This window comes from Homarus americanus, unplaced genomic scaffold (genome assembly GCF_018991925.1).
Source record: "Homarus americanus isolate GMGI-L3 unplaced genomic scaffold, GMGI_Hamer_2.0 scaffold23578, whole genome shotgun sequence".
NCBI lineage: Eukaryota > Metazoa > Arthropoda > Malacostraca > Decapoda > Nephropidae > Homarus > Homarus americanus.
The window spans coordinates 4,507,211-4,533,340 of NW_024733231.1; the positions used below are offsets into that span (position 1 = coordinate 4,507,211).

Genomic DNA, 26,130 nt, shown 5'->3' on the forward strand with positions numbered 1-26,130 from the left:
TTCCTTTCCGCCTTCCTCCAACACGGTACTAAGACACTTTCCTTCCTCCAACTCGGTACTGAGACACTTTCCTTCCTCCAACTCGGTACTGAGACACTTTCCTTCCTCCAACTCGGTACTGAGACACTTTCCTCTCTTCCAACATTATTCATCCCACATAACACAGGGACTAGTTTATTGAGCACCCTTTACATCCTGTGTTGGTAAGGCAAAACACAAAACCTCTACAATCTACATCATCCAATAGGGAAGCAACAGAGTTTAAGCTTTTCTTTAACTTAAAATATGATTGGACGAGGACAGTACCTAAGTGGCCATTGGTGTTATGATTCAGTTGTAAGTAATGACATAAGAATAGGTTTATAAAGGTACACATAGATTTCCTTGTACAAAATTCTTCTGTTTATGGCAAAGCGAAATGATCACAACCTTTCGTTTCTCAAAGGTAAATTGAATGACCTTTAAAAAAAAGAACAAATGAGCATCTGTGACCTTACTTGACCTCCCCTGCCACCACAATGACAACTGAATACCCCCCCCCTGATCGTACATACTGACAAGGAAGAGATGATAAGTGGTGTAAGGCCTGACTCGACCTCTCACAGAATGAAGCCAAGATATGGGAACTGACCTTGAGTGACTATTTGACTCCTTAAAGCTAAATGGATAAACGAAGCTTTATCTCACACTCTTCTTCACCAGTATAATAATGTGTCTCACTAAATGGATAAATGAAGCTTTATCTCACACTCTTCTTCACCAGTATAATAATGTCTCACTAAATGGATAAATGAAGCTTTATCTCACACTCTTCTTCACCAGTATAATAATGTCTCACTAAATGGATAAATGAAGCTTTATCTCTCTCACTCTTCACTGGTACCTGTCATAAGCCATAAACAGATGTAATAATCCACTGTATTTATACCCCAAAGAAATAAACACAATCTTTCACAATGTTGCCGGTGGTTGCTGCCTACACGACTGTAATCTAAGGACACAAAAAATATATAACAAATTCGGAGATTAAACAATTCTACCTGGAAATAGTACGAAGAAAAGTGATAAGAACTACGGAAACTTAATTAAGATAAAAGAACAGGAAATCAAATTAAGACACCTTGAAACTACTGTAATGTAATGAGCAATGAATAAAAAATATACGAAATGGAAAAAATTATATAAAACCCTTTTGACTTTTTTTTTTAACGAATCCAAAAGTCATCTTGACCTGTTAAGGGAGATGGTAACAATACAAGCAATAATCTGATCTTGGATATGTGTGATATTTACCCTGTCATACGTCACCACACTGGATGGCCTAAACAACAATGGCTACCGTGACACCACAATACATACATTGTTGTGTCTGACCCATGCACTACCCTCTCCTCCTCCTCTACCACGACCAGCATCTAACCTTCACCACGAGCCTTGTATAAACCCCTTATATTATAGCTATATTTAAAAGATACTATGTTTCACTACTGCTCTATGTAACCCTCTAACCCCTATTGTGCTACTGTAAATCATCATATCTTGTCTACTATAGTATGTCACCACAAATCACCAATACTAATATATATAAACAATATCACTATACACAATACTATAAAAATTCACATTCTAGTAATCATTATCATAGAAACTCCAGAGTAATCTATTTACGTGGTAAGTATTTGAAATTTAACATTCATAAATAATTTCTTTATTTCTGGAGACCTGTACAGTATATGATCACAGTTTATAAAGGAGATAATATGGACACAGCCACATAATCATGAATAGTTGGTGTGGGATAACTCTTACTGTGGTGAAACCTCTATTTAATGGACTAAATGGAGATGAAAGTCCATTATATCAAGGGTCCATTATATGTGAAACTTCCACCTAACAAACAACATAGAGATGAAAGTCCATTATATAGGGGGTCCATTAGATACGACACCCCTACTTAATGGAATATATATAGACAGAAATCCGCTAAACAGAAGTTTCACCCTAAGGGACAGATATAAAAACTGTCCAGCTGTAAGAATCCCCAACCAAAATATCACCGGAATCTGGCACATTTGAAGCTAGTGTTAAGACGGGTTGCCCTTCCAATCACCAACCTGCTTTTATTGAATAGGAACTGGGGATCATATGTAAGACCCTCAAGGACCCTCTTAACTAGTATGGCCGGGTCACCTTAAGTACAAATGAACCTTAAAATTCCATCGACAGGAAGACATAGAGACTGGGTTAAAAAAATAATAGTATTATATTATGTTTTTTGTGGGGGGGGGGGGTACTTGAGCTCTGCCACGACCCCCCTAAGAGAAGACCTTCATCACGTTCAGTTTAGTGGCATAAATGAACGATCAATTGAACAGATACAAAGTCCATATATAATGAAATACTATAATATCAGTTTATAAGCCAAAGAATTTTTTTTTAGATATTCATGTCACATAATAATACTGTAAGAATAATTATAAATACATATTAAAATCTCTAGAGTAAAATCAAGAGTTCAATTACATCAAATCACATTCACACGACACAACCACGACTCTTCACACACACATGTAAACCTTCACCCAGAACGTATCTAAGTAACACAAAAATAACCTAATTGTCTTAAAGGACCACAACTATACTTTGATAAGATCACCTGAAGAATCTCCACTACAGCTTTATTTCACCTCCAGATTAGCTAACCACCCTAATGCTAATCCTAACCTAATCTCTTCCCTTCTAAATAGTGTTAAGTTGAGTGATTAATCTTTAGGTGAAATAAGCTAGGGTGGTGATTTTTCAGATGACCCATTTGATATGCTATAAAGAAAATCCAAAAACAAGCCTTAAAACATTTCCCACAAAGCACTATACTGTAGCCACTCACACAAGCCCTGTCGCCTCTCCTCTTGAGCCACGAACCCCAAAGCAATTGATACTGAAGCATTTTTCTGTCCATAAATGCTTCGGATTCACAAGTCTGAATCTCGGGGTTCATAGTTCAGGAGGTGAGACAACAGGACCTTTTTCTATTGGTGAACATAATGTTTTGGTAATAAGTAACTGGGGGATAGATATGTCTCACATGACAATTTAGTCATTAAATACTTATTTTAGGATTTAACTTAATTACCTGTATCCTCTTGTAATTTCACCATTAAATCTCTATAAAAATAAAATAGTTAGCAAATAAAATTCTACTAACCTCTTTATAAATTATTGCTAAAGTCTATAGAGTAGTTATTTCTTTCCCGTTGCACAAGACATACAGTGCAGCACTTATTCCCAGCCTCCTCATGTTGAAGCAGCTGGTGGTTATGTTGACACAAGTACACCCACCAAAAAAAGTCCTCTCCATTCTCTCTTCCATCCATGAACCTGTGAACCCGAGACATTACACGGTGCACCTTTTACAGACCCAACAATGTGCGATGTCTCGGATTCACAGGTTCATGAGACTCAGGGTTCATGGATGGGAGAGGGAACTGACAGGATTTATTTTGGTGGGTATTCATGTGTACTTTTAAACTGAGTTATCTATTTTTCTAGTGAATATAAAAATATCACAAGGTTAATAATATTGGCTGTCTCTATCTGACACATGCATAGTTATTTTCTCATCTCATAAAATATTTGTTGTAATGTTTGTTCAATTCTGGTATAGGAGTAGAGGAGAAGGCTGGCTGGCTGGCTGAACAGTCCTTATACTGCTATTATGCTGCAGTGAAACATCTATTTAACAGAAGAAATGGAGAGGAAAGTCCATCACTGTATATCAAGGGTCCATTATATGTGAAACCTCCATCTAGCGGATTACATGGGGAGAAAAACCCATTATACGAAGCTTCCACTATATACAGGAATGTTTAAAGTGAGAGGTTTGCCATTAAAAAATATAATACAGTTGAACATAAAAAATTGAAGTACACTAACAACAGTCAATAGACATCTTAAATGATCTGGGTACAAGGAGATAATTAATACACAGAATACTGAGAAACAAGACATCAGAAAAATTTAAAAGGATTAATTGGATAACAAGTGTAAAGACAATAGTGTAGTGAATATCATATTAATAAACAAAATCTACACCACCTTTTCCTGTTATTCTCTACACCTCTCTTTTATCTTTTCCTTTTAGGTTTCTGTCCCTTCATCCATCCCACACATATAACACAACACAGTACAGAGATCCCTACAGAAGAAATATAATGGTATATATAAATACATAAATTTGCTAATTATCTAGGGCCCGAGAGCACCAGCGCAAGGAGAGCTTGAACACGCTTACACCCAGTGGCTGCCACCAGGGGATGTGACTCAGGTATGAATTCAAGGTGATCAAGTATCTGTTTAGTTATCAATTGTACTTTTTCCTCCTTTAATAATATTTCTGTTTTCTTTAACTTTACAAGCTCTTCCTTGATACACATCTTAACATGAGTAACTTCTAAAGGCAAAAAAGGCACAGTTACAAGGTTTTTGGTTATGGAGTTCAGTAGTTTGTATTCATCCAAGGCTGATATTACATCAACGAATTCCTCACTGCTAAGATTTGCTCTCGGTGTTCCACTCTGGCGCATCTCAACAAAGTAATCGTTGATCTCCTCGCTGCCTCGTGTGCCACTAACGATAATAACAATCTGACCTTTCTCGTTGCCCTCAGCATTAAATTTGTGGACCATGGTAATAAATTTGGCTAAAACCTCAACAGGAAAGTTACCTTCTTCATCCCATCCATCAATAACTATCAAATTGAGGGAACAAGAATCAAGTCTGTGAAAGAGGGAAGACATTTCCTTGTATAGACTACTGTCGTCTCTTGGCAGGAAGGAAGGAAACACAATTTGTACCATGTACGCACCCGAGAAAACGTGTTTAATTATCTGCGTCGTTTGTGTTTTTCCGCTCCCTGTCCCGCCAACTAACCAAATTATGAGAGGAATTCTGACTTGATTTGGCCTCATTTCCCCAAAGGTGTCTAATATTATGTCTATAGCCATATCTTGACCCAATACATTCATAGAAAGTTGTTCCTTTAACTCATCAAGAGGCAAGACCCTGTTCCTCTTTGCCTCACATTCCTTTTCTTGATAATCAATAAATGCCGATATTCCAAATGTTAACAGAAACACCGACAACAACAGAACTAACATACAAAACAGAACCATTTTAATTGTCTTTAAAATTTTCCCTGACCAAGATGGTGTTTTCTTCTGACTCTGTTTTCCTTCGTTTTTCACGGGTTTTCTTGATCGCTTTCTCAAAACATTCTCGTCAGGTACTTCAGACGTCACAGGGTCGTTATTAGATGAAGATTCATGTAATGGTAAGGATCTATCTAAGGAACTCCCACCTTTAACTTCTTTGACAATCGGCGGTTTTTCAAGACTGGGATCACCTATAGCAACAGTCCTCCTCCTCTCTAGCCTGTGTTGGTCAATTGAACTAGATCGGGAAACATGGTGGGGTCTGCGTACAAATATCTCCGTCAGGCTGCGTCCGGGAGATTTTGGTCTCCGATGCGTTGAATATGGAGAGGAGGATAAGATGAATTCCTCCGGTTGAGCCGATAATGACCTCCTCAGCGGTTTAATTTCTATGGATCTCACAGAAGGCACTGAATCCGACTCGTCCATCCTAAACCTGCGAAAGAGAAAAGTGAGTGTTAATATAGTGTGTGGTTTACAAAGATATCTTAAGTCTACCCTACCCTATCCTACCGTACCCTACCTTACTCTACCCTACCATACCCTACCCTACCCTACCTTACTCTACTCTACCATACCCAACCTTACCAGACCCTACCCTACCCGACCCTAACCTTACCTAAAAATACTAAATGACAACGATAATTATGAAAGAATATATTATAAAGTACAGTACTGGAGAAATTTTAGACCACACACTATAGTAGCACTGATAAATGCCTTCAAGTCAAGTTATATATTACGTTACATTAAGTGTTACAAAAGTTAAATTAAGTGCGTGTTGGTTTAGGTTTGTAGGAAGTTATAATGAACATATAGAATTTTCACTCAAACAACTATTCATCTCGTATCTGTATGTAGTTCTGGGTTACATATTTCTGTAACAAAGTATGGGCTGTCAACAGTTACCAGAGTATTATTAATCTTCTAAATCAGTCAAACGTCGCAGATATTAATGACAATTGCTTTCTCTTTCTTCAATGTAACAGCCACACTTCCTTTAGTATGAGTCACATCACGGAGGTCCCCAACACCGAGTCACTGGACGTGTACAGTCAGTCAGCTACAGAATGACAACAACAACATCACCGAACCACGAACAGGATATTTAAATTAATTATATTTTGGATAATATGAGATAATTAAAAAAAATTAAGAAATTTATACTGATATATTAATTTTTGGTTAATTATATTTAATTGCAAATATACAATTTAATAATTAAACAAATAAATGAAATAGTCGGTGACTTTATTCGTGGTAAAATAGTAACATTAAATGGGCTGTCACCATGTCCTTAAATATATAGGATTATTAGATATGTTTCATATAATCAAGAAGATTATATAAGTTCTTAAAGGATTACAAGTGTTATTGCTAAACAGAATGTATTTATGACAATTATTCAATATAAAATATAGAAGATATATACAAGAATACAATAAATAATCATATGCTGGCACAGGCAACATATAAATTTATTGATCGAACTATTTTTAACGGAGATATTATTAAATATTTTTTAGAGATACTAATGTAAAAACCTTATGTATGTTACAGCAATAGGAAGAAACTTATTCTTAAAATTAATATAGCTGCTTATTACTGTTTTCTTTTGTAATATGGGTGAATTTTACATTAGGATTTTTTCGTGTCATAAACAGTTTTCCCAAATTACCGTCTATGACTCAAGCAATTAGTAATAAAGCTAATTGATTATTAAATTGAATATTATTAAATGTAAGCCTTTTGTACAATTGAATAACAACAAATAATGCTTCTGGGTAATGTTCTTATCCAAGAGTTATAATGGGAAGAAAAAAATGGAGGCAAATAAACAAGATGGGTTAACACCAGTTATTCCACAGAAAATAGCACTAAATAAATTACTTTAATAATGAGCCAAACCTAACTGAACTGATCTAAATAAACTCTTAGAATCGTTACAGTTAATAGATCATGTTGTGTTAATTTAGTGTGTGTCTGTATGAGGGTTAAGGGGTAGTTTATGTTAGCTGGCAACACTGTGGCTAGTGTTGTCACTTGTGGCGGTGACGGCTGACAGGACCACCACCAGCTCCGCCTCTTTGATCGTGTATTTGTGTCTGTCAGCGCTTAGGTATAGTATATTTATGTGATATATAAAGATTAAGAGTAGCAGTAAGGGTAGGTTACTATTAAAGAGAGTGTAAGAGGAATATGTAGTGTGTGAGGTGCTGATATGTATCTGGGACACCTCGACTCACCTAAGGGATTTTGAATTTGCTTCGCCCGGCTTTACGTCTAATTTGATTTGATTGTTTAATAATTCATAAATGCTTACATACATGAATCTGAATAGTGGATGACGTGTAAGGTATTAAAAGTATTTATTGACTCATGTGAGACAGGTAACAGGCGAATTTCAAAATGTAATGTTTTTTTCTTTAATGTCCATAAACGTTAATAACTCATCAATTTCTTTATTATTCAATGCTCAGGTTTATGTACAAAAACATCTTAACTATGATTATGTTTTGACCTTTTATTAATAATGTTAAAAATACCATAATTTATACAGGTATGGCAAGAAAGATAAAAGTTTTAATCAATGTGATGTAAAACTTGAGTCTTGGTTCACAGCACATATGAAAGTGTCTCTATACACATGGGGAATTAAAAACAAAGATTATATGTATTTACTCAATTTTATCCGTTTTTTGTACATTAAACCACATTTTTCCAGAGACTTACACTATAAAACCTGAAATTCGTTCCTGTGAGAAAATGGCAGTAATTGGTTTACAATAAATGGGTCCGACTAATTACCCAAATGTAGCCGCAATGAAGTCAAACAATGGTCCTACATGAATAAATCGGGTTACTAATCACTTCTCGACTAGTATTTGGTGTCACAAAGTAAAAAAAATTGGAAAACATAATTTAATTTGAGTTAATAGATCGAGTGCATGTACCGAACCTAACCTAACCTCGACTAGTATTTGGTGTCACGAAGTCACAAAAAATTGGTAAACTTAATTTAATCTGAGTTAATAGATCAAGTGCATGTACCTAACCTAATCTAATCTAACCTAACTTAACCTAACACAACACAACTCAGATTAAATTAAGTTTACCAATTTTTTGTGACTTTATGACACCAAATAATAATCGAGAAGTGATTCACAGTCCGATTTATTCATGTAGGAGCATTATTTGACTTCATTGCGGCTACATTTGGGTACATTTGGGTAATTACTCGCTCCCTTGGTACATACACGCAATCTATTAACTCAGATGAAAGTAAGTTTTCCAATTTTTTGTGACTTTGACACCAAATACTAGTCGAGAAGTGATTAGCAGTCCGATTTATTCATGTAGGACCATTGTTTGACTTCATTGCGGCTACATTTTGCTACATTTGGGTAATTAGTCGGACCGCAATAAACTGGTTTATTGAAAACCTAAGTTACAAAAAGTTATTGTTGTCATGCCAGCCGGATAAATTAAATGCAGTTATGAAGTACCGGTAGTGGGTATTATTTTACTTGTTGCCGCCCAAAGAATTATTAGAATTTTATGGTTGTAATAAATAATTTATACAATTTTAAGAAATTTTTTCTTTTGTGATGTTTCCATAACCTAACCAAACCCAAACCAAATCAAAGTCATCCTAACCTAACCAAACCCGTCACACTAACCTAACCTAACCTAACCTATTGGCGATACTGTGATTCTAGAGATGGGTTTGTGTTGCTACATGTCCTGGGTGTGGAGTTTGCTGGCCATAGTGTTTGGGGTCGCTGTGGTGAGCCTCTTCACAAGAAAGAAGCGAGACTTACAAGGCAAGCATGTTCTGGTGAGTCTCGAAATGTTGTTGTTTTTTATTTCGCTTCGGTTATTTCGATAGCAGCTAGGGCACTGTTATTATTTAATCACAGGTAACCAACACAGGCATGGAGAATGGTGATGATGATGATGATGATGATGATGATGGTGGTGGTGGTAATGATGGTGATGATATACACTGCATATTGATTTGTCTTAAAATCTTCAGTTATTTATATCAATAAGGTTTATTACCTCACACACATTACCAAAAATATATATACTAATTCCTCATAATCTTATCTATTTTCTTTAAATTAGAATATACAAGCATGATACTTTATTACATTATATATTTTACTCGCACAGATAACTGGAGGTTCAAGTGGGATTGGTCTCAGTGTCGCTCATGATGTCGTGGGCAGAGGAGCGCATGTTACTCTGCTAGCAAGAAATGTTGCCAGACTGGAGAAAGCAAGGAGTGAGGTGGAGGTCTCTGCTTCCAAGGTTGCTGAGGGAGGGAAGGTCCAGTTCTTCTCAGGTAAAGACATTTTTTTTCATTATTTTTTGTATATCATTCATTGGACATCCTAGTGGCATGTTGGGATTATGTTGGGATTATGTTGGGATGGTGTAGAAAGACCAGAAGGATATGTTGGGGCCATGTTGTGGAAGGAAAACATTATGTGGAAAAGGAGACAGAAAGATTGAAATGACAGAGTTTGTTTTGCTTTTGATTTTAGCTGCCCTGCACACCACAGCTCAGGTTTATGATGTCAACAACTGAAAAAGCATCAAATATGTTCTCTTAATTATTATGGTACAGAGATGACTAGGATATGGAGCCTTTATATAGAGACTATAATATATTGTATCCTTGAGGAAGGTAAAGTATTGAACCATATTGCTATGATTTGTGTGTTTCACCATATTTTAGAGCTAATAACCCTCCCCTCCTCTCTCCTCCCCCTCTCTCCCCTCTCCCTCCTCCCCTCTCCCTCCTCCCCTCTCTCTCTCCCTCTCATAAGAACATAAGAAAATAAGGAGTCTGCAATAGGCCGGTTGGCCTGTGCATGGCAGCTCCTGTCGAGAGTTACTACCACTCTCTATCATTCATGAATCTATCTAGCCTCCTTTTAAAACTTTCCAGCATTCCAGCACTTACTACAAAGTTGCTAAGCTTGTTCCACTCGTCCACCACCCTATTTGTGAACCAGTTCCTTCCTATCTCCCTCCTAAACCTAAACTTATCCAACTTAAATCCGTTGCTCCGAGTCCTATCCTGCTCGGATATTATAAGAACTTTATCTATATCCCCTTTATTGATTCCTTTCACCCACTTAAATACTTCTATCATATCTCCCCGCATTCTTCGTCTTTCTAGGGAATGCAAGTTTATTTCTTTAACCTATCCTGATATGGAAGGTTTCTAAGTCCCGGAATCATTTTCGTCATTCTTCGCTGCACCGACTCTAGTGAATTGATATCCATTCTATAATAGGGGCACCAGAACTGAACCGCATAATCGAAGTGCGGTCTGACTAGCGCAAGATATAGTTGCAATAAGACCTCTGCACTCTTGTTACTTACACTTCTAGATATAAAACCCAATACTCTGTTTGTCTTATTTCGAACATTAACACACTGTTTTCTAGGCCGTAGGTCCGGGCTTACAGGTACCCCTAGGTCTCTTTCACAAGTCGACTTCTCTAGGTTGATGTTGTTAAGGCTGTATACATTGACAATGTATTTGTTCTTCCAATATTAGAAATGCAGCTGCACTTGCTGGTGTTGAATTTCATTTGCCATTTTTCTGACCACTCCTGCAGTAAAATTTAAATCCTCCTGTAGTGCATTTGCATCCTGCCCCGAATTTATATGTCGCCCTATTTTGGTGTCATCCGAAAACATGCTTATGTCACTGCTGATCCCAGTATCTACATAGTTTATGTAGATTATGAACAAGAGTGGGCCTACTACTGACCCCTGGGGAACCCCACTGGTTACACAGCCCCACTCAGATTTAACACCATCTACGCTGACCCTCTGCGTTCTATTGGTGAGCCATGATTTTATCAATTTAAAACTTACCTCTCGATACCATGAGCCCTTTTCTCAAGCCTCGATGCGGTACTCTGTCAAATGCTTTGCTAAGTCTAAGTAAATAACATCTCTCTCCCTCCTCTCCCCACCTTACCCCCTCCCCACTTTACCCACCCTCCCCACTTTACCCACCCTCCCCCTTTCCACCCTCCCCCCACTTTACCCTCCCCACTTTCCCCCTCCCCCACTTTACCCCTCCCCACTTTCCCCCCTCCCCACTTGCCCCCCTCCCCCTTTCCCCCCTCCCCCACTTTCCCCTCCCCACTCCCCTCCCCCCTTCCCCCCCTCCCCCCCACTTTACCCCCTCCCCACCTTTCCCCCCTCCCCCACTTTGCCCCCCCTCCCCACCTTACCCCTCCCCACCTTACCCCCTCCCCCACTTTACCCCCCTCACTTCCCCCCTCCCCTTTACCCACCCCCTCCCCACCTTCCCCTAACAGTTGACCATTATTTTGTGTAGTAAAGATTGCCTTGTGTCTCCAGGTTTAGTTGATGGTGTGTTTGCTGGTCTTGGGAGAGGGTTATTCCCCCTATATATGCTATGGAAACTCTTACTATTTTGTTTGTAATTGTAAATGTATTAAGATTCTGTACAGTGACTTATCTCTCTTGGGCAAATTTATCACTTATGTTTTATTAATAACTTTGTTTGGTGGTTTAATTAAGTTAGTGTTTCATTGTATCCAACAGCTGATCTGAGTGGAGACCCAGAGAAGGTAGCAGCAGCAGTTAAGGATGTAGAAGCTAACCTGGGACCTGTCTTTATGTTGGTGAACTGTGCAGGATTTTCCAGAGCACAGAAGTTTGAGGATATTTCACCACAGCTTCTCAAGGTATGGATTACTTTGAAGTATCTTTATGTTTACTATTTTAGATATGAATTGTGAACAGCAATAGGGCCCTACAGTAAATCTCATAGAGTACTTTACTGGGAGGACAACTTTTTATTCATTTCACTTGAACTTCTGACAGAAACTATTATCCTTACCTAGATTTTTTTCAGATGATCTTTCCTGTACTCACACAAAGGATTTTAAAGAGTTATTGTATTTTTCCCCAGTGTGAATCTTTATTGGAATACTGTATTCTATTATTAATGTCACATTATCTCGCATACAGCAAATGATGGATGTGAATTTCACGGGTCATTCGTCATAACACAAGAGGTGGTGTAGCATGAAACAACAGCAGGAAGGAGTGGTGGTGTTCACATCCTCGCAAGCCGGTCTTCTTGGTCTCTATGGCTTCACTGCCTATTCTGCCGTAAAGGGAGCACTAGTCAAGTTGGCCGAGGCTCTTCACATGGAGGTGGATCATTGTCTTAATGTTTTATAGTTGATATTTTTATTACCTGAAAAAACCATATTGTTGTTAAAGTCTCCTATCCAACATAGTCCATCAATCCTTTTATTATCTCCATTATGTTAGACAAGGTATGACGGTACAATACTACTGTATATTCCTTATAGTCAGTCCTCTCTCAGCACAAATATATCAGTCTCTACCTATTTCCAAGCATTCTTTTTCATGCTGACATACAACAGGAGGCACACACTCCACCTCATTCACTCTATACTTACCTCAGCAGATAGGCCATGGTGTTACCCTTCCACGAGGCCCTGATGATAATGATATTAATATTTATTCAGTGAAATTTTCATGTGTACTAGTTTACAATTGGTATGGCATGTATATGGATAATTCAGGTATTCAATTCAGCATGTATATAAACAACTTGCAGTGGTGGTACACAAACAATGGTAAACAGTAAGGCAGTTCAACCGAGGATAACCAACAAAGCCATCCGATGGTTATATCCAATAGGGTCCTGTACCGAGAATCCCACCTTGTTTACCATTGTAGATTCATGTATCATCCGTAGCATCCAAACAACACGCACCGGCAGCACATCCATTCCCATAAACCACAGCTGTAAAAAAAAGTCTGCGGGGAACTAATGACAGCTGCTTAAGACTCATCCCGTAATTCCACCCTCATCTAGAAAGCGTCTCTTGTAGGTAATTGCTCATCTGTACTTTCAGGTGAAGCCGTACAACATCTCGGTGACTGTGTGTTACCCTCCAGACACAGACACGCCAGGGCTTGAGGAGGAAAACAAGACAAAACCCATAGAGACGAAGCTGATCTCTGAGGCTGCAGGACTCTTCAAGGTAAAAGACACACAATACAGTACTTAATCTCCATCTTGGCTCTGTGTAAATGTGTATAAAATAGTCTTAGGTAATTTTGTGTGATAGGGATCGAGAGTGTTTATGAAGTAATTGATTCCTGTATGAAAGTATATATTGTTCTGTATAAAGTAATCCAATAAAAATTTAGTGTTAGGGACCAGTGACAAAAAATTACCAAACACTCGAGCGATTTATTTTCTTACTAAACACAAGTAAGAAATGTACAGAATTCTAGTACACTGTGGGAAAATAGTTATAAAAAAGTAAGAAATTTGCTTACCCAAAAAATAGCACAATACATCAAAGCCTCTGACTGACCCAGCGTCCCACAGATTTGGCGTACAACAGACTCAGTTCCTGATGTCATATTCAGCCTCTATCAACGCCCCTACAAAAAGCAAGAAGGTTTTAGCACTTTCAAAAAAATAAATCATAGATTAGTATTTATGTTTCCTGGGCACCTGAGTAAACCAAAAATTATTGTTATGGGTTTCTTGCACCACCCTCTATCATTTTGTCAATTATCCATTCACAGTTTTAGTCAGCTGTATCAGCCTCCTCAGTGAGTCACACAGCTTAGCTTGGCACGTTTGATGATGATGCAAGCCTTGACTTGCTGTCACTAGCTGGCTTTGTCATCTCTCTAAAGCAACTGAGCCTGGATTTCCATTGTCTTGGCCCAAATCATTGGACCATTCAGTATAGCTTTACATCATTACATGCTCACTATCCATACCTCCAAAGCATCCTCCATTTATTGGTATAGGGGCAGCCGTAAATGCTGGATGGTCTTGGATATGGATGGCTTTATATATCCTGCATGAATTTTGTCAGCCTTCAGTCTGATGCCATGAATCATGCTTTCATTTACTGTATGCCTTTTCAGTGTGCCACAGCAGTCAAGTTCATCCCAAATTTTAATTTTTCTAAATTAATTATCTTTGTCTTCTTTTTCTCACTTAAAAAGCAGCTGCTAAGAGTTTAAACATCTTAGTAAGTGGTGTACATGATACACTGGAGTGGAATTGTGAGGGTAAAAGGAAGTATTCTTGATTTTGAGTGAGCACAGGCTGAGTGCACGCATTACTGTAGCTGGAGAAGTGCTGTACTGTACATGTGTTCCATACTGTAGTTGTATTGGCGTTGTGGTGATATAAAGTGGTTGCAGCCTTTAATTATTTAACTTTCTTGTAATATTTAGGAAAACTGTAGTACAGTCTCTCCTCGACTTATGACGGGGTTCCGGACCGACGACCAGGTCGTAAGTCGAAAAGGCGAAAATAATACATAGAAAATCTAAAATGAAATACGGTACAGTAAAAGTAATCAGTAATGAAAAATGAATAAAGTGTTACTGTGCACTTACTTTTAATGTAGTCAGCTGAATGCACACTGGGCCTCAATAATTTTTTAATTAAACATGGAGACTACATTAATTGGATGAAGTGGAGGAGAAGACAGGGCTGGGTGGATCATCAATTTCGCTTTCTTCAGACAGGCTAACATACTTGCTTGTTGAAGGTATTGGATCATTTTTAGGGAGTGAAGAGGCAGCAGTGGTGGGGTGTGAGGAGACAGCAGTGGAGGACTTCTTAAAATATATGTCCAATTTAGACTGCACAGTTTGCCTTTTCTTTTCATTGTAAATCTCCCTGTAGCAAGCAAGTGCATCTTCGATCAGTCTGTCAACTTTTGCAAAATGCTCAACATTTTGATCCATTTCTTCAAACATTTGCATCCCCTTATTAATAGTAGCAAATGCCTCTGCCTTGTCCTTCAAAATTGTTGATATCGTCGAGTGAGAAGCCAAGGTCTCGTGAAATGGTTGCCACTGTTTTTCCATTTTCATATTGCATTATTATTTTCGTTTTCATCTCAAAAGTAATTGACTGTCTCCTTTTCTTATCAGCACCATGAAAACTCTCACTTTTACGCTTGCCAGCCATTTTAAAGGGAATTGGAAACAAAAATTTTGTCAGTACACAGCTCGATCATTAACAACAACGACGGCCAAACACCAACTGAGTGGGCTACGACGTGGATGCTGTACACCACGAGGCGGTCCAGCCCACGCTGTTGTATGGAACGGAAACGTTTCGGTACTAGAAAATACGTAATTTGAAAAATATTTTTTACGACTGCGGCGGTCGTATGTCCAGGCGGTCGTAAGCCGAGGAGTACCTGTGTATAATTTAGGTAGCTCCAAAGTAAAAAAGAAAAATGTATATTAGATCAAGAAATTACTCGATGCTACTACAGTATATGTGCAACCCTCTCAACCACTTGATAAACACAACCATCTGATAATCATAATAAAAGGCTATTTATTGCTTGTAAATGCCTATTCTGACCAACTTAGTCTCTGCATGATTATAATAAACTTTGAAAACCCTCCTTGGCCCTTAAAACTTCTTGGAGCTGCCTCAGATGTGGCCAGTGTACAGTACTACTGTATGGGGGTTTACAAGATGGAGCAAGGTTCAGGCTTTGATTACAAGCTTATAATGGTACACTTAGTATTTGTGATTGAAACTAAGATACATTTAAACCTGAAGAACAATCATTGTTATTTATTAGACAGAGAAACATTTAAACCTGAGAAAAATATCTGCTATTTAATATTTTTCTAGGCTGAGGAGGTGGCTAAGAAGTTGGTCGACGATGCTCTGAGCGGATGTTTCACAAGCACTGTTGGTTTTGAAGGCTTCATGTTAACTACTTTGTGTGCTGGCATGGGGCCCATTACTGATGCAGTGTCCTTTGTGGCACAGGTAAGCAAATGCATGGGTTATTTGACAGATCTTTCCTTCTTTTAGAGAGATGTGCTTTACCTATTAATACAGTGAACCATATTCTACCATTACTTGTCCTGTGTGTGTGTAAGGGTGTGGGGGGTGTTAAGAATTTCCAGCTAGAAATCTCCAACCTAAGATAAGTTTTTACATTCAAACCTTCAAGAACTAAAGTACCTGGTGAGTGTATCAATCTTCTTTTGGCAAGTAAATTTATTCATATGGTTCTCTCGTCAACTACCATCCTTGTCCATACTGAAAGAATATAATTAAATAATGGGTTGCATATACACTGTACCTGTATCAATTGCTGCTTAACCTTACAATATTGATCAGTTTTTACTTGAGTGAAAGATTTTGGCTGGAAGTTCAGGTGAATGTGATAGATATCTCTACATGGCTCTGATGACCAGGTGTGTTTCAGGTGTTCTTGAGCGGTGTGTTCCGTTCTGTGTCAGCCTTCTACCTGTGGAGCTTTGCCAGGATTGTTGAGAAGGAGCATCAGAAGAGACTGGCCAGCAAGAAAACAGAATAAAGGAGATTCTGGCAGAGAGAGACAGAGAGAATGGATAAAGAGGAGGTTAATCAAGGGTGAATAGTTAGGTAATGTAAGATTTATCCATGTTGGAGGTATTGTTAGATATTAAGAAGACAAACTTTTGAGACAATAAAAACTGCATTTAGCCTACATCAATGTTTTAGATTTGAGAATAAGAGAAAGTGATGGGGAGAATGGCGAAGATGATGGGGGATGGAGAGAAGGGTGAAGATGGTGGGGATGGAGAGAATGGGGAACGTGATGAAGATGGAAAGCATGAATAATGGTGTCATCTGTTTGGTATCTCATCCAGAATAAGAGAAAGTGATGGGGAGAATGGCGAAGATGATGGGGGATGGAGAGAAGGGTGAAGATGGTGGGGATGGAGAGAATGGGGAACGTGATGAAGATGGAAAGCATGAATAATGGTGTCATCTGTTTGGTATCTCATCCAAAAGTGCATAAAGCCAAGTCCTACCTTAGACAATACAAAATAAATGACTCTTATTCTGAAATCCATTACAACATTCTGTAGTATTTATGTGCCGTGAATTACCAGATATAACAGACTACAAACTACATCTAAGACTGTTTGTTTAGATCGAGTTGGTTCATCGATGCTATCAGTAATGGCAATATTGTATGCAGACTATACACAGCTGTAGGAAAGTAATTTAGAACTGGGCTTTGATCTATAGCAATGAGTTTTTTTGTTTTAAGGGGAGACAGTTCTATGGTTCTATCTAGTCAAGAACCTCATGTGTTGTGGTAACTGGTTGTGTTTATGGTATCTTGAGTTAGTTGAGGGGGTTAATAATACTGATAACTGATATGTGATACTGTATTATGCATTGGTTTAAGACATCATTATCTCTAGCAGGACTGAATATACTGTATTAAAGGTTTATATATGCTATGTTACACTGTCAAACCTGATAGAGAATCCTTCAGTTCTCAGTATATGTACATAATTAGGTTGGAATGGTCAAAGTTGTATAGTGAGACCTCCATATAATGAACTTCTCTCACCATGTAATCCGTTAGATGGGGTTTTCATATCTAACGGACCCTCGATATTATGGACGGTCTTCTCCATATTGTCCATTAAATAAAGATTCCATTGTATCGAGATAAGCCAAAAATAATACAGGAAATACAGCAGCTTAAGATGAATGCGTATAAACTGTAATACATGTACTGTCTCTTTAATAGTTACAGCGTATGTCTCTTTGGTTATTCCAGTGATCAGGATACAGAATATGTTGGTACAGTAATTATGTATCTACTGGTATCTTGTATTATCCTTTAAAGAATTAGTACTGCTTTTTTCAATTGATTTTTCTTAATGTTTCACCTCTCTACCTTCCTTCATATTTTATTCCTGCTTTCATATCACCTATTGTCTCATTACTTCATTCCTTCCTTCATGTCACTTCTTATCCCAATACTTCATTCGTTCTTTCATGTAATAGTTGAGGAATCTATCATCTTTCATTCCCTATTGGAGGTTCGTAAAGGTATTGACCAATAGAAGAGCCATCAGGCATCTTTGTCATTATAGCACAGTCCTTCATTTATCCTCTCTCTCTTCTCCTCCTTTTCTCCTTCATTATCTCCTTTATGTATTGGTTCTATTTTCCTTCCCATTCATATTATCATCAGTAATTCCTAAACAGTTGCTGTAGCTCGTGGTAGAGAAGACAATATTTTCTAGTACCTGTAGTAGCTTATACATAGTTGGATTGTAAGGTGTATCATACACTGGTTATATCTCAACGGCTGTCAGGAAAACTGTATGTAGAATATAGTATAGATATTTACAAGGTGCTTTTCACCTCTTAGTAACGGTGTGATGCAATTACACCGCCCCCCCCTCCCCAAGTGACAAAATATCAAAATGGAGACTGTTGTTTGTAGGACGTTTGCTGTTACAGTATATCTCAAGATTTAGCTTTTGACCCCTTGTGTATGGGGTCCCCTCTCAGCTGAATAAAATAGTCTACTGTTAGCCAAATAGACTATTAAATCTTGAGTCCCATTAGTGAAGAGGTTAGTGGTGATAGTCTACTAACCCCCTGTGTACGGGATTCCCTTTGAGCCGAATAAAAGACTCTGTCGTTAGCCAACTAGAATATTAAAAGTGGCCTCCCCATAGTGAAGGGGTTAGACCTGCAGTGCATACAGCTTACGGGCTTCAACTTGCTCACCCCTAGCTAGTCCTCACTTAAGTACAGAAGACAAAAAATACTATTTGTGGTAACTCAACTGACCTTACAAAAAATGGTGATATTTGTTCAGGGAAAGTTTACGTAAAAAGATATATTAAGTCATCTCTTGAATGCTGTTGTGCTGAAGGGGGCCAACCCATATATGACCCATCTAATGCCATCTTTTCCCATACTTCAAATGCATAAATTAACTCACTGTTTTGTTAGGTAAGAGAAATATGTATTGTTTTTTAAAGGTGCCTTCTTAAATGATATAGGGTGTGGGATATAAAATTGTTCTATAAGTTCATAATCACATGTGGTGTGTAAGTGTGTTAGGTCTTTTGGTCTTCCTTCCTCCTTCATGGAACAAGCTAAATCAGTCAGTGAATTATGAAACAGATTGTACTATTAACCTCAAATTACTTTAAGGAGTTAATGGAAATAATTAGGATGTTATTTCTCTCTGCCTGTTGGCATACCCTAAATTTTTTGAGAATGTCACTGCAAACTTTTTTTACTTTCATTCTTTTTTCTTCCTTCTTCTTTCTTCTTCTTTTCCTTCTTCTTTTTTTCTTCTTCTTCTAGACCTATTTATGTTAGGTGGCTTTAGTTACGAGATGATCATTATTTATGTTTGTGTTTCATCCCAGGATTTTTGCAGCTCACTCTTTGTATCCTGTATGTAAGTGGTTCCTGGTGAGGGCACTGGTTGTGTTAATGTGCCACAGCCTAACCTAACCATACCTAATATAACCTTAGGAATTGGGGGCTGAATATTAACTGCTAGGTTAGTTTGGGGGCTAATCGGACTAGGGGACCATTTAACCACTTGCTCTACTGTATAAGAATTGTGATGATCGGAATGGAAGTTATATCGTGTGAATATGCTTCTGTGTCCCCTTGTATACAATTATTCTTTCATTTTGTTTATATGAGGAAGGTTACCTGTATCACAAAACTTGTTATTGGGAGTAATTTCATGTATTTTGGTGTGGTAATGTGTTTAGGATAAGTAAATTGTATTGTCTGAAAATAAGATACATTTTTACAGTAGCAAATAAGAGAGATGGCAGTTTTAATGTCATCTTTGGTTTGGCATCATGAAAATGTATAGATCTCCTAAAGAAATCTCCGCCCCAGCGTATTTCACATGGAGATTAACCTCCCTAACCTAACCTCTTCATCCCAGATAGTGTTAGGATGGTTAATTTTTATATGAATTAAGCTCGGGTGGAGATTCTTAAGGTGATCCAAATGTACTGATCTTTAAATCAACGTGCCATATGACGAACCCTTCAAACGGCCTCATTTTTAATTGGCTGTGAGTTCAAGTGTGATGTACTTTTCAAATTGGACGAACTTATTTCCCATTGAAAACTATTTTCTCTGAACATCTATCAGGTAAGAGAATAGAGAGATCTTGGTGGCATAGAGATTTGTTGTGTCTTCTATGTCATTGTTGGGAGATGACCCTTGGAATCCCCACATGCTCATTGTATTATATTTGCCTCCCATCTTCAGGTGTAAATGAGAAGACTACATTACTTTGATAATAATATTATCTTGCTGAATATGAAAGAGGCTCTGATACATATGCTTTACAGTTTCTATAGCAGTTTTTCTCTCTTATTTACTGAGCCTGCTTTGAGATGCTTTGCTACTTGCCTTGTATTTAGATGTATTCTGTAACAGTTAGATGTATACATGATTTTGCATTTTTTTCTTCACCGTAAGATTGTAAATTGACCTTCATTTATTTCAGTTACATTTTTTGTGAACAATTGGCCAGTAAACTGTTGCATTACTTCTTAAGGACTATTATATGAATTTATTTGTACTATTAACTCGGGTTTGGATATTCATGGGGCGGTAATGACAGTCTGAACACAAAAGAAGGGGCACAACACAGAGGCCAAGAAGCTAATGTGTTTTCTATGGGATATCTCAGTCAGTCAGGGGATAACACCTCTACCCACCTTGAAATTCCATGCCTGGTAACTTTACACTACAGATCGATCACCGATTTTCTGGTAAAGTTTGGACCAGCAGCACTTTACCCATGGACCAGTGATTGCCGGATAATCGATGGTCAACCTGTATGGGCTTGTGCTTAATGTGTTTATATATTTTTAATAATACTGATGGGAGTGTAATTTTTTTTTATACTTTTAGTAGGAGAAAATCATTAACTTTATTAATTTTATTATTATTATCATCCCTATGTTATTGTCATCTTCATCATTAACCCTGTATTATTATTATTAGGATGCCACATTTAATTTCTGGATTTGGAATATTAAACTTTATATAAAATGTACTTTATTCATATCCCCAGGGGAAAATTATAAGAATCACTTCACCTTTTGACAACAGATGTGTAATAATTTGTGTTTTTTTATTTTTTGTCTGTAGAAATCTTTGTCATGTATCCCTCTTCCTCTCTTCTGCTTCCTCTGGTTATTACCCCTCACCTGTTAGTCTTCTTCATCTTTCTCCTCTCCCTCATCTGTTATTCTTCACCTTTTGTCCCTCTCTCCCTCACCTTTCTGTACTCCTCATCATTCTCTCTCCCCCTTACATGTCACTCTCCTCTCTCACTTTTTCTTCTCTCCCTCACCTTTTCTTCTCTCTCCCTCACCTTTTCTTCTCTCCCTCACTTTTCCCTCTCTTCCTCACATTTCCCTCTCTCCCTCACCTTTCCTTCCCTCCCTCTCTTCCTCCAATAATTGATGTTAACCTTAGGGAAATAATAATACAAAGGAACTGTTATAGTTTAATGTAGTTATGCCGCCACAGTGATGCCCTGTCAAATGGGTTTAGACCCTTATAGATCCATACAGCACCTGGCCATTAGGTTGATTGAGAAGGTATAATAGGCTTTACTTTAATCCTTATGGTTGGGATAAACTTCTGATAGATCCTAATTGGAGCTTTAACCTATTGTGTATGGGGGGAGGGTCACTATGTGTTAATGTAATAAAATGTTTAAAGTGTTGTCCATATAGTGAAGGGGTTAAAGGTCTAAACTCATTTGATCTGCAACCAATCCAGTTAGTTTATATAAAGTAAATATGAATGTCAGTTAGTTGAGATATATCCTGTACTGTAGTGTAATGTGGCTATAGTTCTCAGGGCTGCAAACCTCAGAAAAAAAAATATTTGTTATTCTTTTTTTACATTGATATCAATATTTTGTAGAAAATTTTAGTATAGGTACTCCTGAACATCCTGATTTCCGGGATAATTAGTGGTAGTGATGATGCTTGGGAGATTTTAATTAAATTTTTAAGTGCTAATTACGGTATTGTGTTTAATGTGATCATTCTTTTTGTTTTCCTCACATCTCAAACCTTTGGGGCATATAGCCATGAAAGTGTCTACCTGTCAGTGACTAAATTGGTTTCCACACAATGGATACCCGCAGACATCATCATCATCATAGACTCGGGGAAGTTATGTACAGTGTGATGATAAACTTTCTTAATACTGTCCAGGCTCTTAATTTAGATAGTTAATTATTTATGTAATTACCACAAGTTAATTTAGTTACAATATTTGTTTTAATACTTTATTATTTTATCATTTAGCTTATTAGCCATATGGGCAATTAGTCTTTTTTGTAAATTTGTTATCAACTGTACTGTCCAGTGTTGGTGTAGTTTATAGAAATATTTGATCAGGGATGGACTAAGGACTGCCATGTCTTCACTTTATGACTCTATTGGGAAGCCTTGATTTTGCTGTCATTGTACATAAGATGAAGTCTTGATTTTGCTGTATAGTAGACAAGAAGCCTTGATTCAATTGGGAAGCCTTGAATTTGTTGTAATTGAAGATAAGAAGCCTTGATTTTGCTGTCATAATAGTTAGGAACCCTTGATTTTGCTTTCTGTACATAGGAGGAAGCCTTAATTTTCCTGTCATAGTAGATAAGAACCCTTGATTTTCCCGTTACATTCTCATTACAGGACATTTGTGTTTCAACAGCTGTAAAAGAGGCACAGTAGATGGTATATTCAGAGATGTGCTGTGCTGCCTCTCATTACCTATCACAGCAAAGGTAGGTGGAGAGTACAGCAGGCTAGAGTTGAACACCACTGCCTCTCATTACCTATCACAGCAAAGGTAGGTGGAGAGTACAGCAGGCTAGAGTTGAACACCACTGCCTCATAGGGTCCTTGGCACGGTACTTGGATATCCTGATGCGAATAAGCTGGTTGATTTCGAGGCGTGGACGAGGTTTGGGTTCGCAGTAGTTTCTAGGGAGAGAATGAAAGAGATGTTGGTGAGATAGTGAGGTAGAGAGATATTGGTAGAGTGAGAGAGATTGGTGAGAAATAGTGAGGTAGGATGAAAGATTAGTGAGAGATTGATAAGTGTGAGAGATATTGAGGAGAGGGAGAGATACTGAGGATATAGTGAGAGATACTGATGAGAAAGTGAGAGATATAAGGTAGAAACAACTTACCTTCAAGAGTGGTTTTAGGATAGGGATCTGCTCTTCGTTGGTGACCGGCCATGATAGCTGTGCCTGTGGACGGTACTTGGCTGTTATAGTAGAAGACACTGATCTATTTCAAGTTTAAAATAAGTCAATTTAATAATTGCCAACCAAACCTAACCTAACCATTGAGATTGGGGTTTTTACGTTTGGTAGGTGTGTGTGTGTGTGGATGATATTAGTTTAGTTACAGTGTGTATGTGTGTGTTTATGTGAAAGTATGCTGGCGTATATATACATTAACCTGTCTATTTATGATATACGTGTGTATTTTTTGTGTAATTATTATAAGGATTGTGTTGTATAAATGATCTAACATCAGTCAGCTGTTGAAAAATCGACCTCGAGTAAACCCTGACACATGTGTTCCTCAGATAATGGGACCAGTAGTTATGTAACTGGCATCCCTTCGTCCCTTGACACAATCAATGTTCCTCGACGCCTATTGGTTCTCGCTGCTAGTGAACACCTGTTAAGCCAGGTGGTGACACGTGTGGTCGTTGGGGTTGACTATGCCTAGCCACATAGTCCCTCGTCGGCTGATCAGCTTAAATAGTTAATATTATTGTTGATCAATGAAATTATCGTCTATGAATGCTGGCTTTAAAGTTCATATAAAAATTTGGTCAACTTTCTTTTCAATAAAAACAATGAGTTATAAGAGGTGGTTAAATGTTCAGTCGTAATATATCGACAAAATCATTTGGTATATCATGAAATTGTCACCTCGGAATGAAGACAAATATGAGTATCTGTATAAATTCAATCTTATCAATATAAATAAAAGCGTGCTGGTGTACTGTATAACATTCAGGGGAAAGTGTATTGTTCCCTGTAGAGGTGCGGGTGTTAAGTGTTTCCTGAGCTAACCACTCATATATTTAACTCTACCCAGAAAAGTATAATTCTCAGTGAAATAATTTATAACTGCATGAAAATACAAGTTCATTACACTGCTTTAGCGACAAAATTGAAGTTTAAAGAAAATTCACCCTAACTTCAGACGGTAGCTTGATTTTGGCGGGAAATGTGAGTAGAGTTTTGCTAATTCAGTCTAATTCATCCAGTATAAAATTCTTATACACATTGCATTATACTACTTTATGATTACAATTAAAAATATCGAGTATTATTGATAAATAGATATATTTTAAAGGTAAATAGAAAAATAATGGGGTTTTGGAAGCTCGTGTGATGGAACTGCTGACGTCTGATGGCGGGAAATTGTCGCCTGCTTAAGCTGTCTGCGGTGTCCTCTTAATTTTGCATTTAGTGAGTCCTGGAGGCTTGATTATACTTGTGATTAACCCTAACAGCGTTCAAGCACTAGGCGATTGATCAGTGCACTCTTTAGACGGTCAAGGTAAGTAATTTTATCGTAATTAGTAGATTTGAAGTGTACTCTGTTGTGACGGGTATTTCACCTGATTCTCGGCTCAGCGGAAAATTTTTTGCGGGGTTATTATTAAAGTTTATATGCAAGGATGTTTTATGAGCACAAACATTCATGTGTATTGAATATATATATATATATATATATATATATATATATATATATATATATATATATATATATATATATATATATATATATATATATATATATATATATATATATATATATATATATATATATATATATATATATATTATGTATTCTATAACTTGTATATGTATATTTGTTAAGACGTTTATATTTGATAAAAAAAATAAGTTTCTTCCCAAATTTGAGCCACTGAGCCAAAACATGTATGAAAAAATAAGGTTTAAGATACGGAACAGGGAAGGTGTGGGAGAGGGGGTGGTAGTTACGTGTGCAATAAGATAATTATAAAATGAACGAAATATGTGTGGATTGTGTAAAGGTAAGTACTATAACATTCAGTATTTTGCATGGATTTTCATTAGCATGTGTATATATTTATTCAACAGTATCTGATATCATAGTGAACATTGAGTTTGATTGTTTATTTTTTATTCGAATATTTTACAATAAATTTTATGCCATGTTCGTATCTCCAGTATACAGTAATTGCTAATTAATGTATACGTGGGTTATGCATATGTATATACAGGTATTTGTATTTGCACGGTCATATTAATACATATACTGTACTGGACCCACAAATTATATGTATGTATTATATGAAAACCTGATGCGAAGGTTATATTAAAAGTCAAAACTTACGTGGTGGTAAAATATATCTGTACCACTTATTTATATATTATATATACCTGTATTCGTTTTTTTTCTGTATATATTTATGTTCATGATTCGAGTTAATATTATGTTGCTTTTAGAACCCAAATGATACATGTCCTCTACACACACACACAGGTTACATAGTATCATAAACTTACCAAGGCCAGAAACACACCAACCACCACATCGTAGACGCCCGCACCTCCTCCCACCACTTGTAATGCTTCCGGAACAATGAGGACGAGAGAATGGTGTGGGAGCTATTGACACCCAGCCACGTACACCTGTTGTAGAGGAAGGGAAACTTGTGTACAAGTGTATCGGGACAAAATCATGGGTTGGATCACACAAGTCGAGTCATTCATGGTTTGTTGTTTAAGGAGATTTGTGTAGTACAGTATAATGAAGCACATTTATTAGATTAAGAAGAAAAGTGATAGGGATGGGCACCATTGTTTTGAAGAAAGGTAGATTGATGCATACAGGTATAGATACACATACATACATAGGTTGTCAGATGCATACAGTGGACAATTACAGGGAAATAATTATGTGCATGTGTGTTTGCTCATGA

At 37.3% G+C, this 26,130-nt stretch overlaps 2 protein-coding genes and 1 long non-coding RNA gene across 4 annotated transcripts; 1 reads left to right on the forward strand and 2 right to left on the reverse strand.

The window, feature by feature from the left end:
* Positions 1–1,692: 1,692 nt before the first annotated feature.
* On the reverse strand, positions 1,693–6,295 carry LOC121869585 (torsin-1A-like). 2 transcript variants are annotated; one of them, XM_042371018.1, is made up of 2 exons: positions 6,177–6,295; positions 1,693–5,646 (listed from the first exon to the last, which is right to left on the reverse strand). In XM_042371018.1, the coding sequence occupies exon 2, from the start codon at positions 5,637–5,639 to the stop codon at positions 4,242–4,244; it is 1,398 nt and encodes a 465-aa protein (XP_042226952.1). In that variant the 5' UTR covers positions 5,640–5,646; positions 6,177–6,295; the 3' UTR covers positions 1,693–4,241. The 2 variants fall into 2 exon arrangements, with proteins under 2 accessions (XP_042226952.1, XP_042226951.1); XM_042371017.1 differs by having other exon boundaries at positions 6,120–6,285.
* Positions 6,296–7,214: 919 nt separating this feature from the next.
* Positions 7,215–16,948, forward strand: LOC121869586 (3-ketodihydrosphingosine reductase-like). The gene is given in 8 exon segments (XM_042371019.1): positions 7,215–7,329; positions 8,930–9,048; positions 9,387–9,558; positions 11,811–11,953; positions 12,240–12,428; positions 13,163–13,291; positions 15,943–16,083; positions 16,529–16,948. Coding segments are annotated over 7 exon segments (1,002 nt in total). The 5' UTR covers positions 7,215–7,329; positions 8,930–8,931; the 3' UTR covers positions 16,640–16,948.
* A 4,664-nt stretch (positions 16,949–21,612) lies between these two features.
* On the reverse strand, positions 21,613–25,844 carry LOC121869589. The gene is made up of 3 exons (XR_006089560.1): positions 25,715–25,844; positions 23,321–23,383; positions 21,613–23,111 (listed from the first exon to the last, which is right to left on the reverse strand). It is a non-coding gene; the product is annotated as an uncharacterized LOC121869589 (long non-coding RNA).
* Between the last annotated feature and the right edge of the window lie 286 nt (positions 25,845–26,130).